Source organism: Ochlerotatus camptorhynchus, unplaced genomic scaffold (assembly GCF_037179485.1).
Source record: "Ochlerotatus camptorhynchus isolate MF236.1 unplaced genomic scaffold, CSIRO-AGI_Acam_v1.1 ptg000496c, whole genome shotgun sequence".
Lineage (NCBI taxonomy): Eukaryota > Metazoa > Arthropoda > Insecta > Diptera > Culicidae > Ochlerotatus > Ochlerotatus camptorhynchus.
The window spans coordinates 75,632-92,808 of NW_027040981.1; the positions used below are offsets into that span (position 1 = coordinate 75,632).

The window sequence follows — 17,177 nt, forward strand, 5'->3', positions numbered from 1 at the left end:
GACCAAAACGCAGTAATAAAAAATTTATGTAATTTTCCTTCCTTCGCTGGCATTGTTTATGCGGGATTTGCAATGTTTTTTTCCATTCTAGTTAGGTACCTACTGTACTTTTTTCTCTCCTTCAAAACCTTCATCAGTGTTGAGAAAGATGTACAGACGCCTGCCTGTCAGGACTTTTTCATGGTCCGGACTGTGGTAATTGAAAAAATGATTGAGAGCATTTTTTTTCGTGCTAATTTATTATGTTAATGTCATTATTATGCTAATGCTTAAAATTTTTTAACTGCTTATTGTTATTGTTTGTTTGTTTGTTTAGATATTTCTTTCGCTTCATTGTTTAGCTTGCACTATATTTTTGTAGGCGTATTTATTTTTACATTCCTAGGCAGGTTTTCCTTTGTCACTTGCACTTGTTTCGCTCGTTTCGAATTTCTGACACACTGGAAATTCACGAGGATAGCACAGCCAAAATTTGTGAACTCAATGCTTCTACACTTCCTCTATTTGGGGCCACACGTTCTTACTTACAGGTGGAGTCTGCAAAGGTCCTTTGGTTTCCCTGCATTCGGTTAAAAAATGTGCTATTCCCACGTAGTAGCTGAAAAGAGAAAACGAAAGCAGACGGAAATGCTCTTAAATGGGTGAAATAATCAAGGCACATCATTCATATTTAAATGAGGCAGAAAAATGAGATACCATTGACACAAAGCAAAGAAGAAGGGTGCAGCGGCTGAAACGAGAAAGAGATGCCGTGCTTGTTGTAGCGGCACAGTAGCCAATATTTCCCTTACTTTCGGATGAACGAGTTGGGGTTTTGAAATTCGACCAACATCTCAGCCCGCTTACCTCAACCCCCATTTCTCCTAGATAATGGCAGTGTTCCGTTTTCCTTGGTTTTCGGCTAAATCTTGACTGGGGGAAATAATTATTTCCAACAATTAATCATCTCGCGAGGAGATCATATTAAGCGGCATCTGAGGCGCACGCCGTGGCTGTTGGCTTTATATGAAAAGTTAATTTTTCAATATAAATCATTTCATTATGAAATTAATAGCGCAATAATTTACCGTAAAGCGAGCAGCTCAAAGCATAATTACTCGAAAATCACCGGAGCTATTTTGAAACCGACTGACGGTACTAGCGGAGCACTAATTTATGATTTAGATTTGACGACGAGTTCGGATTACTTTTGAATCAATATTGCAGAGTAATGAGCGTAAAGTGCAGTAACAAATCTTATAATTACATAATATTCGTGTACATGTCTTATGATTTGAGGTAGGTAATCAAAGTTTAGTGTTTTTTTTAGCATTTTAGGAAAACAAATTTTCACAGTTTTAACATCAAATTATGCTTAACGTGTGACCATGCCAAGAGGTTCATTTTCTTGAGATATTTATGTAGTGCTTGATAGACATTTGAAAATACACTGGTAATAATTTTATTGAAAACTAATCGTTTCATTAACATCTACACACGCAAAACAAATGGTATGATTTCTTACACCCTCTGTAGGCATTCTTACAACAATTGTAATGTCAGAACGAATATTTTCATATAAAACCTACATACATGAGATGCCGCAGGGCATTTGTGGAAATACACTTTGTTTGAGAATTTAGCTAACAGAAAATTACAAAATTATTTAAAAAGCCTTCCGAAAAATACACAAATTACTTTAATTATTGAACATATAACGACAGTACGGATTTATATTTCGTAATAAGGGAAAAGCACCAGTATTGGCCATGTTCCTATTTTGGCCACTTTTTGACGATATTTTACGTTGTTTACAATTTTGAGATGTTTAATTGCGTTCAGTTTGTTGGTACAAATCATATTCATCGGTGTACATATCCAACAAACAATCGTCTATTGAAGAAACGACTTCTTGACGATTTTATTCAACTGCATGCTAATAATACTTGTATTATTTTTATTAATAACTTCTGTTCAGGCTTTGTTCACACAAATCTGGAGAATTAAGTCAACCACAACACATTGAACATGTGTTGTATAAGGTATGTCTGTTGTATAAGGTATTTCGAGAAGCTGTTATTCGACTTATATGAGTTGTAACAGAGCTCGATAACATTTTTGATTATTCAGCGTTTATTAGACATCATGGATTCTTTAAACAGCGATGATACAAAGGTGTATTATATATGCTTGATTCTCATGTAAAGTAACGTTTAATTAGACACTAGAATGCATTTATTTAACGATTATTCAACTACGGTACAATTAATTTGAAAATAAGAACGGGAGAAGAGCAGGGTTGATGTTAACATTATTAGACCGAAGTAGTTCTCTACCCTATATATGCTTATTTGTGACTCCGAATTGTTTGTTGGGTAAACATTTCAACCACAAAATGCACGAATATTGTAATTAAATCGGTTTTCTGAGGTGTGGCAAAAATAGGAACCTATGGCCAATACTGGTACACTTCCCCTAATACAAAAATTAAAAAGGTTTCAAAACATGGCTATTATTTTACAGTTCTTAAGCTTTGAAATTTATTAAAAATCCTTGGCTTAAGAGAATCAAACTTGGAAAAATTTCCAGAAATCTTAATATTCAAGATGTCGGACATTGAACATTTTCGATGGCCCCAGATTTGAGAATGAATATCGAAACTACATGAATGAATTTGTTGTGAAAGTTCAAGTGTTATCTAAGAATTCCTGTCAAGGTAATTTTGGAAACTTATAATTTCAGGTGAAACATAGGGGAATTACAAGGTACCTAGATCTAAGGGAATCCAGAATATCATTCATCAGAGAAATATGATAATAATTTAACGGTAATTCTGAGGAGAATGTTAAAAATCTTCCTAAAAGTTGTCCTTGCTCGCTATCTATTCTCTGTATACAATATTCACACTGCCGTACTCTAACGGAACTATCAACTCTACACTTTCATCTCTTCATTAATCGTAAAAATTACCTAATATCTGTTATTTGATATTAGCATCTTCAACTAACGGGTGTTCAATAAAAAATGAGAACGATTTTTTTTAAAGAATAAACATTATGTTTTTAATAATCGTTGAAAAAAAAATGTTTTTTTTTACTAGCTAAATGACTGAAAAAAATCTCATTTTTATTGAACACCCGATAAACAACTTCTTATTTTGTTTTTCAAGAAAAAAATGGAAGTACAAGAACCTACAAATTTTCTTAAAAAAACTTAGCTGTTGTTTTGGTGTTGCATACACGATAAGAAAAAAGTACCCAGCGTTCAGTTCACATTTATCCACTTTTTACTTTGAGTATGATCATATTCACTTACTTCTGTGATACAACTAACTTACTTTTATGTAAATAGAAAACGAATTGACAATTCCATACGAATTGAACACAAGTAAATAAAAACTACTTTGACCCACTTTACCTACTGTTGGCTTCCTGCACTTAAGTGCCGAGATGTGTGAAAATAACTTATTTTTGGATACTTTTTTCTTACCGTGTCCCTGGAGGTTTCAGTTCTGGAATCAATTTTGGATAGGTCGTATGTAACCTAAATGTACAAAGTGTCATTTTGAATCAATCGAGGAATCAATCAACTACTATGATTGCTTGACTTGATTGGACTTGGTGGCTAGGCGAGTGATTATGATTATGTTAATATTGGTAAATTAAATAGAAATGTAGCGATGGTTTCAATATTGGATGGTAAATAGAGTTTTAAACATAATTAAGGTTGAGATATACAGTAAGAATGATATCACTCTTTCTTTAACTTTCTAATTTGTTATTTAACTGTTATATATTCGACCTAATAATAACGAACTCTAGCAGCTATGTTTACAGTAGATATGGTAGTGCATGATGTACACTCACACCACTACAGCATCAATGATAGTCAATCCATTGACACATAGAAAGAAGAGAAGAAAAAAGCAAAAACAGTAACAGTATGACGTATCGTATCACCTTATGTTATTATGGTGTTATTAATCCACTAGTCAACTTTTTGATAAAAATAAAGACAATAGGGGAAATGGATGTAATGTCGGCCTAAATGTCCCTAATTTGGGCCCATACATAAATTTAGCAATCGACTAAATTTTCAATAGTGACCAAAATTATCCATGAGTACCGTCCCAATGACGCGTTAATCTAGTTAAAATTCATAAATAGCAGATTTTTAGCGATGAGCCCAATCTTAGATCCATGGCCAACATTAGAGCCATTTTCCCTATATATGTTTTTTCTTGCTTAATTGTCGTTTCATATCATATTGCATTGATAAATTCAAGTCCAAAGTAGATAAGAGCCAACTCCACTGCAAAGGGCCAACGTGTAAGACTTCCATCCTGGGCGACTGCTTGTTGTTGCTTTAAACTGGGTCCAGGTCAAATTCCTGTCGACTTTTTTGATTCCTAGACTCAAGAACCAGTCAATCAATTGGGATTCTTCTTGTTTTTGAAATATTCTTCAATCATCATTATTAGTATACACTTACATTCACACACAAGCCATCCGAAAATGTAAAGCAAGTATTTCATGATTTTACATCGTACAAATCTCTTGATGATTAAAATAAAACACCAAGAAAATCACTTCGACTCCATTTCTTTGCTAGTGAACGTAAAAGAATCATTGCCAGATGTATTACCTCTAGCAGTCAAGTTTACTAAAACATGCAAATACGAAGTATGAACCAATAACTTATGATGAGTAGATGTTTTTAATGGTGAATAAATATCAAAAACTGAATAAATAAAACTAAAATGACCTTTAGAAATAAACGTTCCAATTACAAAGGTAAAAAAGATTGAATTAAACACAAACAGGGGAGATGACAACATTACATGTAGTCTGTTCAAGGAGTTTCTACCAAGCTTGTAAAGTGATCGGTAATCGAAAATTACAACAAAAAATTTATATAACTAGTGAATTTTGAATTACTCAGAAATTTCAATGTAATAAAAATAATTGTGGGTAATTTATAAGTAATTTCAGTAATTCATATTGCTTGGAAATTAATTTTGGAAATTTTATAGATAATTAAACAGTAATACCAGTAATTCCATAAATATTTGTACTCTGGAATTAGCAGTGTCATCATTATTCTATGTAAATTTTCCGATTTTAGTTGTTTCAGGCATGAATAAAAATACTCAGAGGGAGAGATGGGCGGAGAAACCAAAATACTATTCGGCAGCAGGGATGTGTACTTAAATTATCTTGCAACCCTTGCTAGAAGCTAGCATTTCACATGAATTTTATTTTTGATTCAAACATAATTTTAAAAAAATACCTATGAAGTAATTTTATTTTTTTTTTATAATTTTGATTTTTTTTTTATAAAAAAAAAATTTTTTGCGCTGTATATTTTTTCTTGGAAGGCTCAATACTTGTACGCAACTTTGCCCAAGACACCATCTCGATCAAACAAATCGTTCACGAGATATATATTTTTCTATTGATGCGTATCATTTTTGCATAAGCCCTTCTCAAATGTTAGTCGTGTGCAAATCTAGGGAACCATATTTGTAAAATGGCATGTTGGGCAATAACAAACAACTGTGCAAAGTTTCATCAAAATCGTAGAAGGTCGATCCGAAACGATTTGCGAATCTGTGTGGAACTGCTCCTCTTTTCAGACCAGCAAATTTTCATCGCTAAGTGTTAAGAAATAATGTTCCGAAATTCGGCCTAATGACCCAGCATAATTTAGCTTAAACGTTTTGTCGTTCGGTTGTTTGTTGAAATAAAGGCGAATACCGTCTTAAAGTCTTTATTTTCATGTTAGTATTTCTTTTTATTTATTTATTTATTTTTATTTTTTTTTTCATAATCCAACTATAGTTTTCCTTTAAGGTCAATTGACTTTCACCATCCACACAGTGCAGTTCAATTTTTCCTCTCGGACATGCAAAGGGACCGACAGGGAATATAATAGTTTTTCGTTTGCACGATTTGTAGGAGACTTAATTAAACGGCAAAATGAACTAGAAAACGTTGCACAGTGGGGATTACAGGGACAAAAACGGATTAAAACTGTCTGCCGCTGAAATCCTAATATTAACTAGATGTACATTAAGGTATTTCGTAAGATTTCATTCGGTGCATACTATAGTAGTTGTTGTTTTGAGCCTAATTTACCCCAAAATTCCATGCCATCTGTTAATTCTAGAGCTAAGCGATTTATTCAGACATGGTATACAAGATGAGCTCAAAACTTGCGCCTGGTTTATGTTTGGTCTTTAATCTAGTGTAAACAACTGTATGAATGTTTTATTCATCCCCACATAATCCTATAAATTGTCCAATAGTTTCCAAACGGTCATTGTCAGTGAAAACATAACTGGTAACTTCTACTAAATTTTACTGACTAAATAGATTATCAAACGCTTAAATAAAAATCTATAATATACGGGAGTAGGGTAGTTCATAATGTTAATTTTGCTCCACTAAGCTCAATCGATTTAAAATCAGGCCCTAACCATTCTCCCAAAATTTGAGCTCATTTGGTTCTGGCCCTTTGAAATTTATATGCGAATTACTATGGGAAATGCAAACTTTTTGTTCGTAAAGTCCTAGCATTTCGTCATAACGTTTTACGGGTAAGTTTGCTATCTGTACTTGCAGGAAATTTCTCAGCTACAACTATGTTGAAGATCACTGAAAATAAGGATAATTTAAAAAGTAGTTTCATTTTTTAACCTGTGATCTTGACATTTTGACCAAGGGGAAGGGGAAGAGTATAGCAAAAAAAAATAATTTTGATATCACATCAAAGTGGATGCACTTCAATCTTGTCGAAAATATGGTGTAATATTACTTGCCAAAAAGGACAAAATAATCATTAATACAGTGCATGAACTGACATTATGCTGCTTTTACTGCATTTGTTTATTTTTGTGGTCATAAAAATTGCATGAGATTTTCGACATGATTGAAGTGCATCCTCTTGGATGTAATATTAAAATTTATTTTTTGCTGTGTACTTAAGGGGTTATATTTTGATAAGTTATTTAGTGTGAACGACACTGATGAAGACTGCACATTGTAGTCGAAATACGTATCTGTCATGGAAACCATAATTAATTAAGTGGAATTAAATGGAAGATAACCTTTTTTGCTGTTTTATTTAAAGCATTCCGCTAACAACCCAATTTCATTACTTCATCATTATTTTAAATTTTTAATAGCACCTGATACTTCCATTTTCTTGACTTAGACTTAATAACAAAATTATCCGTAGAACAAACTACTTTAATATTTTCATTGATATTTAGAAATATTTGATTCTATGTTTCACGAGCCCTCAGTGACATTCTGACTATATAGCCTGCATCAAAAATCCATCTTGCGATACATAAAATCAGATGAGCATTCAAGAACAAGAACATTGGTGATCATTTTGCTCTTCCAGCTCAATTGATTTCAAATTAGGTCCTGGTAATTTATCCACGCTTCAACTGGCCGTTTGAAGTTCATATGGGCATTACTATTAGAAAAGTTTTTCTCACCGTTATAGCCCTCGCTGTAATGATCTACGAAAAAGATTGCTATCTGTAATCTCTACGAAAAAGTTTGCTATCTGTTAAATTTTTACCAGTTGCAACTTTGCTGAAAGCCGCATTTTTATTAAACGTCAGGATAATTATTCAGGATATTATTTAATTAAGAAGATAATGTTCTTCAAACATGCTCCATCAACTGCTCAGCAGGCAACATTGGTGTACTTGGCGCGAAGAATAGGGTAACAAAATAAGGCTACTATGTCATACTACAAGAAAGCAGCTGATTGACCATATCAGAAAGTTATAGGCTCTGTAATCAATTAATAATCAAGTTTCTCGACAATCAATCAAAAAGTAGTCTTCTTCAAAGTTGTAGCTGAAAAAAATGTCAAGGAAGTACAATCAACTAGCTAACCTATAAATCATTATAACGTAAGGCTAAGACGATGCGAATACAAAGTTCACTTTTCCCATAACAATTCTCATATAAACATCAAAGGGTCAGTGCAGTATGAGATTTATTTGGGAGAATGATCAGGCCTGATGGAGCAAAATTAGTGCCAAAACACGTAATTACTATAGCTTGCGCAAGTGGCTTTTCCCATTAAGAAAACATATATTTCATTCATAACATGTTTGGGTTTACTGCGGCAGCCAATTTTAAATCTCTTTATTCCTCAAATACCCACTGTGCGGTGGCTTATTTCCTTTCGTCCGTTGAAGTCCGTTGCAACCTACGTGCATCAAATACCAAAGCTTACTTCTGGGCTACGCTACAACCAACTACGGAATAGGGACAAAGAATACAATATTGAGAAAAGTTTCATTAGCAGCATCCAGGTTTGGATTTGAGCGGGATGGGGAGTGGAGAATTGTAATGGACCTCCGATGAATTATATGAAAAACATAATTCAAAAGAGTTTTCACTATATTAAACAAGTCCAGTTTCTCAAAATACAATGCAAGGGCCGTTCCTTGCCTAAACATTCAAGCTTAGCTTAGACTGACTGCAGATATCAGTGATTCCTACTGCGTGATAAGTGTGTTGCACAATGATTTGTGAAATTGCACATTGAATCAACTTAATGAAGCTGCGAGACACAGTCCATTCTTGCTGTACAAGTCTCACTGACCCCATATATTAAATATCTACAACAGTACCGGCCATATCCTTTAAGGAAGTAAAATGAACTTTGTTGTTTTGGAGACAATGTTTACCTCTGCATCAAAACTAAGGTTACAGGAGAAAAAATGTAGTTAAAAAGTAAGGTTCGATCGATCACGATTCACTTTGATAAGTGATGTGATCATAGTTTTGATTTAAATTCTGGGAAAAAATTACCAAACAGTAATTTCAAGTAAAAATTCACAAAAAAATGTGAAATAAAAGCTAAATATCTCAAAATGTTGTTGTTTCATTTTTGAAAGCTCAAGAAAATTGCAAATTTTTGGAATGTAATTTTTCATATAATTTACACTCCGAAAACAATGTTTTAGATGTTTAAAATCATTTTCTGTAATCAGTGTTGGTTAAAATCAAGATCAGAAAATCAAAATCAGCAATCTTTCAAGATCAATATCACCTAAAATCACAGGCACCAATATCACAAGCCATCATCACCACGAAAATCACACGTGATTTTCGACCAATATCAGCCGTGATTTTCGGTTCCCAAAATCAACCAGCAACAATATTAACCATGATCAAAATCATCGAAAATCATAGGATTAGAAGATATGTTAAATTCTAGAGTTTGTGGCATTCCGAAATTCAAGTCAACAGTCCGGATGAAATTATTTTTTTTTCTTTATTAACGAGACTTTCAGCCTTAGGCTAGGTTCATCTCTAGAACGGATGAAATTAAAATGATGAATTTCAACCCAAGATGGCTTCCAATATCCAAATCCAATATGTCAGCCCCCGGACAGGGAATATGCTTCTAAACCTATGCAATATGGGTATCTACGGAATGGGCTCGATGAGAGGAAGTGGATAATTGACATCCGCCGCCATTTTGAAATCCAAGATAGTCGACCAAAATTCAATATGGCGGCCTCCGAACAGGGAATATGCATCTAAGCCCTTGCAATATGGGTATCTAAGGAATAGGCTCGATAATTGTGAGTGGAAAATTGACATCCACCGCCATTTTGGAGTCCAAGATGGCGGACCACAATCCAATATGGCGGCCTCCGGACAGTGTATATGCATCTAAACCAATGCAATATGGGTATCTGCGGAATGGGCTCGGTGAGGGGAAGTGAGTAATTGACATCCGCCGCCATTTTGAAATCCACTATGGCGGACCAAAATCCAATATGGCGGCCCCCGTACAGGGAATATGCATCTAAACCCATGCAATATGGGTATCTACGGAATGGGCTCGATGAGTGGAAGTGGATAATTGACATCCGCCGCCATTTTGGAATCCAAGATGGTGTGTGTGTGTGTGTGTGTGTGTACAATCTAACCCCCACTGTCCGGCAGTGTTATTATGGAAGAAAACTGCTTTTTATTACCCTTCAATTAAAGCAGGTTTAGTCCGGGAGTTAGAAGGTGTTAGCTCTATTGCAGCTCCAGTGACCCATTTCAGAATGCCTGGTAATTCACGACCACTCCGAGGTCACTTTTACTTACAATAAGCCCCGCATGTTCACTCTACCTTTATCAAATGGATAATGGTATCATAAACACACTTCCAGATTCAAAAAATATTATTTCCAAATCTGGCACGTATATAGTTTTGAAATTTGTTCAACTGTATTAAATCGATTTGAATGAACATTTCTTATCAATTTTGTTTCAAATACTTCTTGATTCATCTGCTGGCAGCACTTACTGGCCCTTTCCTGCGACCAACTCATCTGCCCGCAAATGCACCAATTCCTAAATCTCAAAGCTCTCCGAACGTCCCCTCGAAAATGCAATCGAGATATGTATAAGAACAATCTTTAACTGGAACGTACTCACCAAATCAATACATCCGGGAGCAAATTTCCGATGCTTATTTTTCTCGCGCAAACCCGTCGTCGTCGAACGGCAAAACAAGGAAATTCGGTGAGCAATTTTGTGACACGGAATTTTCACTGAACATAAACCGCGAATTCACGAATTTCACCACACCCAACAGCGAAACAAGTTCAGAAGCACTTTTGGTACAATTTCGATCAATTTCTTTCGAAAACACAACAAAAAAAGTAACAAGCGAGCCAACATCAACACCGATTGTACCGAGCTCTTTCACGCATCTTGCAGCGCGTAAATAAACTGAAATTAAAAATTATCACTCGCGATGCCACTAATTTCTGGTCCGGGAGAAAATCAAACAACGCAGATCGCGACATCTCTTCTGATGCTTGCAAACATGTTGAATCACGTTTTCTTTCTCTATTCTAAAACTTCCCGGAAAGCGAGAAAACTAATAATCACACACGCATAAACGTCCGGGAGGCAGAGCGCCAGCGATAATCCGGCAATTGCAGCCAAAAACTATGAGAGCGAACGCACGCACAAAACAGAGAACAAACTTAAAACACAACCGTATCCAAAGGCGTTCGATACTGCACCCGCACTTTAGGTGAATTATCATTTTGGAATCCAAGATGGTGGATCAAAATTCAATATGGCGGCCCCCGGACAGGGAATATGCATCTTAACCTATGCAATATGGGTATCTACGGAATAGGCTCGATAAGGGTCAGTGGAAAATTGACATCCGATGCCATTTTGGAATCCAATGGATTTTGGTCTGCCATCTTGGATTAAAAAATGGCGGAGGATGTCAATTTTCCACTTCCACTCTTCAAGCCCATTCCGTGGATACACATATTGCATGGGTTTAAATGCATATTCCCTGTCCGGGGGCTACCATATTGGATTTTTGTCCACCATCTTGGATTCCAAAATGGCGGCGGATGTAAATTTTCCACTTCTCTTAATCAAGCCCATTCAGCAGATACTCATATTGCATGGGTTAAGAAGAATATTCCCTGTCCGGGGGCCACCATATTGCATTTTGGTCCGCCATCTTGGATTCCAAAATGGCGGTGGATGTCGGTTTTTTGACTTTGACTTTAATACCAAGCTATTGATATTCCGTTTGGTTTTTTTTTTGTTCAGCTAAGGTGTGATTTGACCATTTTTTTATTTAACTTTTTTTTTAATTTTATATACTTAAAAATAATTCCTCCATAAAAGTTTCTCTCATACTAAAAAAATAAAAAAAATAATCATTTTAATTTCTACTTGTATTGCTTATGTCTATTGTAAAATTTAACACATTGTTGCAATATAAATTATATTTTTCTTTATTTTTACAGGCCTGAGCAAAAAAATCTGATGGATTATTTTTAGCGCAAGGGTCCCCTTTTGTGCAAAATGCGCAATACTTGAATAAAATATGTTTCCCAGAGATACATTATTTTACCCCTACAGCTTTATCCCAGACGTCAATTCGATCAGAAATGTAGTTTCCGTGTTTCAATTTATTGAAAAATTTCAAAGCTGCCGTTTTGAAAATTTTACACGATTCAAAATGGCCGAATTTTAGCAGAAATTACCAAGTTTCATACAAATCGGAGTAGATCGATTCAAAAAAAATGTTTCGTTTTTTCGCCTGGAACTGCTCTAAATGGCCATCAAACCTCAGTCGAAAATGTAAACAGACGTTCATCTGTTTTGATAATAAAATGGACCAAATCAATCGATATAATAAACTCCATCCAAAAATAAACAACCTGGCACAAAATTCATATTCCGATCAATCAAATTGCAAAAAAAAACTCATGAAGTATCCTGCACTATCCTGTATTATAAATGCTTATCGACTAAGAGGTGTTTGAGAATGTTTTTGCAAGTTTCAACACCGATTTTAGGTCAAATGCATCGAAAGGTACACTTTTTATAGAACTCGGTAGTAAAATTTTCCGCCTTATGCTATGTAATGCTTGTTAATATTAGCGGAGCATTTTATACGATTGAGTAAACTGCAAGTTGTGGATAAGCATTCAATTAATTCTCAAATCTACTTCATTTGATTCAACAAGTTTGCAAGTATCCAAAGTAGACCGTCCAGTCCAAAGAAGCCCGCACCACGATAGTAATGTAATGTTTTCCAAAATTCATGCGAGTAAGATTTGCGGTCTCTTAACGCTTGATAAGCAAATTATACGACCCTACCAACTCAATAATGTAAAAGGCCCTGCGATCAAGCACCCGATTTTCAGCTCAGCAAGCAAAAACTGTCACCATCGAGCCCAATACATCACAAAAAAAAACGTTCGTAATAACGACGATCGGTCAAGGCCAGTGACACAAATGGATTTTTTAAATCATGTAATCGAGTTAAGAAACAGAAGAGGAAACATCACATTGCACTATGGCCGAAAACACGAAATTTCACGACAAAAATCTATATCTCGAAAACTATGCACTCTAGTGGTTTGATGTCTTCAGAAGAGTTTGTCTACAAGATAAGATCTTCCTTTTAGCATAGGTGGTTACTAGGGTGGTCCTCTTTTTTCAAAATAAAAAATCATAACTTTTTATTTATATGTTTCAGGAGAATACTTGCTTCCACAAAGTCAAAGATAATTTAATGTCAAGCAACTTTGCCAAGGACATCAAAATTCTATCTCATCAACACATAATTCTACGAACGTTTTTCTAAATTCAGATAGGGTGGTTCTGAAAAAAACAGTTTTTTTGCTCTAACTTTTTTCTTTCTGTTTTATATTGAGAGCCATCTTCAAAGAACTTCAAGATCATGAGAAGACGCCTCTTTTGAGAAGAGGTGGGAATTGATAGTTGTTATTTTACGAAAGTTATTCCTGTTTTAGTGTAAAAAAAGTCAGTTTTTCCTAGACACTTTCCTCCAAAAGGAGCAAATATGAGCTAAACTTCTACGCATATTCTGAAAGAACATGGTTCTGCCTACACAACCTATAGAATATTATCTGTACCCTTTTGTACCCTTGATGAGAAAAAACATGATTGGAACTAGAGATAACATTGGTTAAAAAAAGCCAAAAGCAACCCTACCGGGCTAAATAATTACAAAAAAAAACACTTTTAAATACTTAAATTCACAAAAAGAAGCTATACTATATTATCTATAATCTCTTATTCTCTAATAAAGAATAAAAATCCAGAGTAAAGTTACAGTAATGCATACATTTAAATGTGAGAATTTATTAACATTTTACAGTTATATCATACAGTTATTGTGTGCATATATTTCAACTTAGTCGTACATCTTGTCTTCGTTGTCCATATATCCTTCAAACCAATGAAACCCCAATTCTTGCAAGCAGTTAGATAAATCTTTCCTTGGGTTGTTCTTTCTTTTGTGAGCTGCTAGAATTGGGTCGGAAGAATCCATCGCCCGATAAAATACATCTGCCATATTGGCAGCTCTTGAGACTTTCCGTGCGTGAAATAGTCGATCGTTTCTATAATATTTGTTTCTTGCTTCAGAACCTTGTTCTCCCATAAATCCAGATGATAGGGGTAGAGTTGCCATGATGCTGGGGGAGTGCACTAAAATTTTGTGAAGTGTAGCTGGCATGGGATACCACTCGTACATTTCAATATACATCTGGTATGTTGCATTGCACAATTGGTCGAAGTCCTCCAGGTTTACCTTATCTAGACTGTTTATAATCAGCAAGATCGCGGATAGGTTCCTAATTAAGTTCTCGTCTAGACCGAGTGCCAATGCAAGTTTACATGGCTCCGATAAAAGCCTCCGGCATAATCCTCCTGTTGTTGTCGATCCAGCTCCACCTTGCTTAGGAATATCAACGTGTGCTTTGAACTCTTGGAGTAGAATCTTTTGAACATCCGCTTTTCGTTGTTTAAAGTAATCCTTTTCATCAGGTTTCCTTACTTGCCAAACACGAATTCCTATTCTGTATGAAATGTGCAGCAAACAATTGAAAATATTAATTGTCGCGTGCAACGGCTGGCAACCAAAGTGGAGTGCCTTGTCGGATGTTGGAAAATCTAGCCTATTTTTCTTATTAAACTGGCTTGGTTTTGCATGGCAAATAGGACAAGATTGAGACGATTTCGTATCTGTCAATTTTTTCTTTCACATCTTTATCAATTCTTAGTACGTATTCCGCTTGTTCTTTTGCATACTCCAGCATAAGTGGTCTTACTGATCGCACCGATTGTGGTGCATCGTTTTCCCATAAGACCTTTCCACATATACTTTTCATTTGCAAAGGAGTCATGGTTACGGTAAACAAGGAATGATCGTCTACCATTTCTCCTTTGTCATCGGCTTGGTTATATACAGACTGTCCCGTGGTTCCGTCCATCCCGTAAGAAAAAATCATGATAGCTATAAACAAAAATGATGCTCAACTGTTGAAATGAGAGTAACCTATGTTTACCTTCATCTGCTAGCTCAATCAATGAATTGTGATGCACAATCCTACTGATCGTATGCTTAGCAAGTGCACTCATCGTTGTAGAAGCTTTGGTTGAAGTGATTTTCATCTCGTTGTTATCAGGACGACATTCATCCTTCGTTTTCATGACCTTAACGATAAAAAAGGAACTCCACAGCTTTTTCAAACATTTATAAGATTGAGTAATTTGAAGTTCAACTATACCTGATCATAGCTAGGGAAAATGTTCAAGTTCTTTTCCTTCGTGTCCCTCCTTAGTCTTATGTAAGTAGCTTTACTCATTGATTCGTCCAACAATAAACTCAAAGCTTGAATTGGTGTGAATGGTTTCGGAATATCTGTGTCAAGGCGTTCCAGAAGATTTTCAAGATTTTCGAAGTTAGCTATAATTTTCTTAATTATCTTGCACAAAAACGTGTTCCCATTTTTCCTTGCTGCGTTGCTGACCGATTCCAGAAGAATTAGCTCACAATTATCAAATTCTGTGGCTTGACGGCGAGAGATTTTACGCTTTCTCTCCAAGCAAAGCTCATTCAAACGCTTTTTCGGACGACCTGTGGATTAATGCATTATGCTATGTATTTACCAACTATAATTAAATAATTTAAAATTTGTGTACCTCGACTAGCCACATTTAAGGGCAATGCGGTATCGATTGTTGACAAAATCTGGCTTTGAGTTTGAGCATTGGGTGACAATGAAATTTTTCCTAAAATTTCCTTAGGAAGTTTGAACGGTTTATCAAAATATTTCTGATTAGATTTGAAAACTCGTGTTGCGTTTCGTTTGTGCTTAGTGTACAATTTCTTGAAATAATTGCATGTATCCTTCACCATTAGAGCAATTTTATCCCTCGTATCTTTCTCCACGATATTATGCATTTTGAAGACTTCTTGACAGACACTATTACGTTTATCAATAGTGTTTCCGGACGCATTTTTCCACAGGTTGAATAGTTTGCGCTTATCCATACTTTAAAATAAACCTCATTCGTAATTTTCAAAAATGAACGACAAACATACTTTATTTGACCTAGCGCTTATCTGGAATAGGGTAGAGAACTACTTCGGCTTAATCGCCCATTTTGGGCCTATCGAGCAGAAAACTTCAAATAAATCCATGATTACAGAGTTAACAAGTCAATTATGCGTTTGGTACGATACTTTAGTTAATAAGCTACCGAACGAAGTCAATTAGAACGCGTGATATGAAGGTTTGCACCCATTATTCCCAAAAACAAAAGAAGCGCTCCGACCGAATCCATTTTTATCTCCATTCGATAGGCCGAAGTGAATTCATTGGCGTTTCAATGCGTTAGGACGAGTTAAGAATTCGTAGGCCAAGTTTGGCGTCAAGAAGCAGTGTTAGACTTTTGACAATATCTCAACGAATGGTTTCTCTTTATCAAATCTTACGGTACGTACGGAAAGGTAAATACATTTGGAAGTCATCAGCAATAATAACATTCCGTTTGGTGCTTAGCTGCGCTAGATTAAGGAAGACTTAGTGCGGGTTGTACTTAATAGGCCGGAAATGGGGTAGTTAACCCTACTTCCGGAAATTTATCTTTTTAAAGTTTCAACTGATTTACGTATATACTTGCTGCCACAAACTTAAATCCCGTCTTGACGCGTATGGAAACAAATGCCATGACACAGTCAGCACTACGATGAAGTACAATGCTGCCAACATAAAAGGAAAAAAAAAACACTCTGTCCAAGTTGGCTTTGAATAATAGTTGTCAGAGAGATAAAAACAGCAAGAGACCTTTTAGACGTTTAATCGTCTTTCTCTATCTAGCACACATCGATGAATGGGCGGTTTGTTTTTCCACTCATCTGTTTCCGTCTTGATCGCATTCGTTTGATTTAAATGGTGCAGTAGTGTGCACAGATTAAACATCAAAAAGCTCTATGAATGAGGCATTTATTACAATAATAGATTGTTTGGTTGATTTTGAATGATTATTGAATTCTAGCAATGAACGTTTACAGCGTGTTTGCTGGTTTATATTTAACTGTACGTTTGATATTTACAACACTGTACGTTGTATATCCAAACGAAATGTCGAATATTTGAATTTATTAAACTATCAAGAGCAAATTTTCATTGGGTCGTAAGCAACAATGTAAACAAAAACGAGATTTCCATGCGATAGGATAGCTAGAGCGTTCATTAATGTGGGTTTAAATTTTCATAGCGATGTTTTGATAATAAACATTAAAATTTGCACATTGAAAAATCAACTTATGCCGCACAACCCTACAACAATACTACTTTG

At 35.3% G+C, this 17,177-nt stretch overlaps 1 protein-coding gene across 1 annotated transcript in view; it reads right to left on the reverse strand.

Moving 5' to 3' along the window:
- Nucleotides 1-221: 221 nt before the first annotated feature.
- Bem46 (abhydrolase domain containing 13-like protein Bem46) overlaps nt 222-17,177 on the reverse strand; it is a 43,328-nt gene continuing 26,372 nt past the window's right edge. The window contains exon 3 of the mRNA XM_065235566.1: nt 222-598. Coding sequence (XP_065091638.1) covers nt 490-598 — 109 coding nt within the window. The 3' untranslated portion in view covers nt 222-489. The remainder of the gene's footprint in view (nt 599-17,177) is intronic.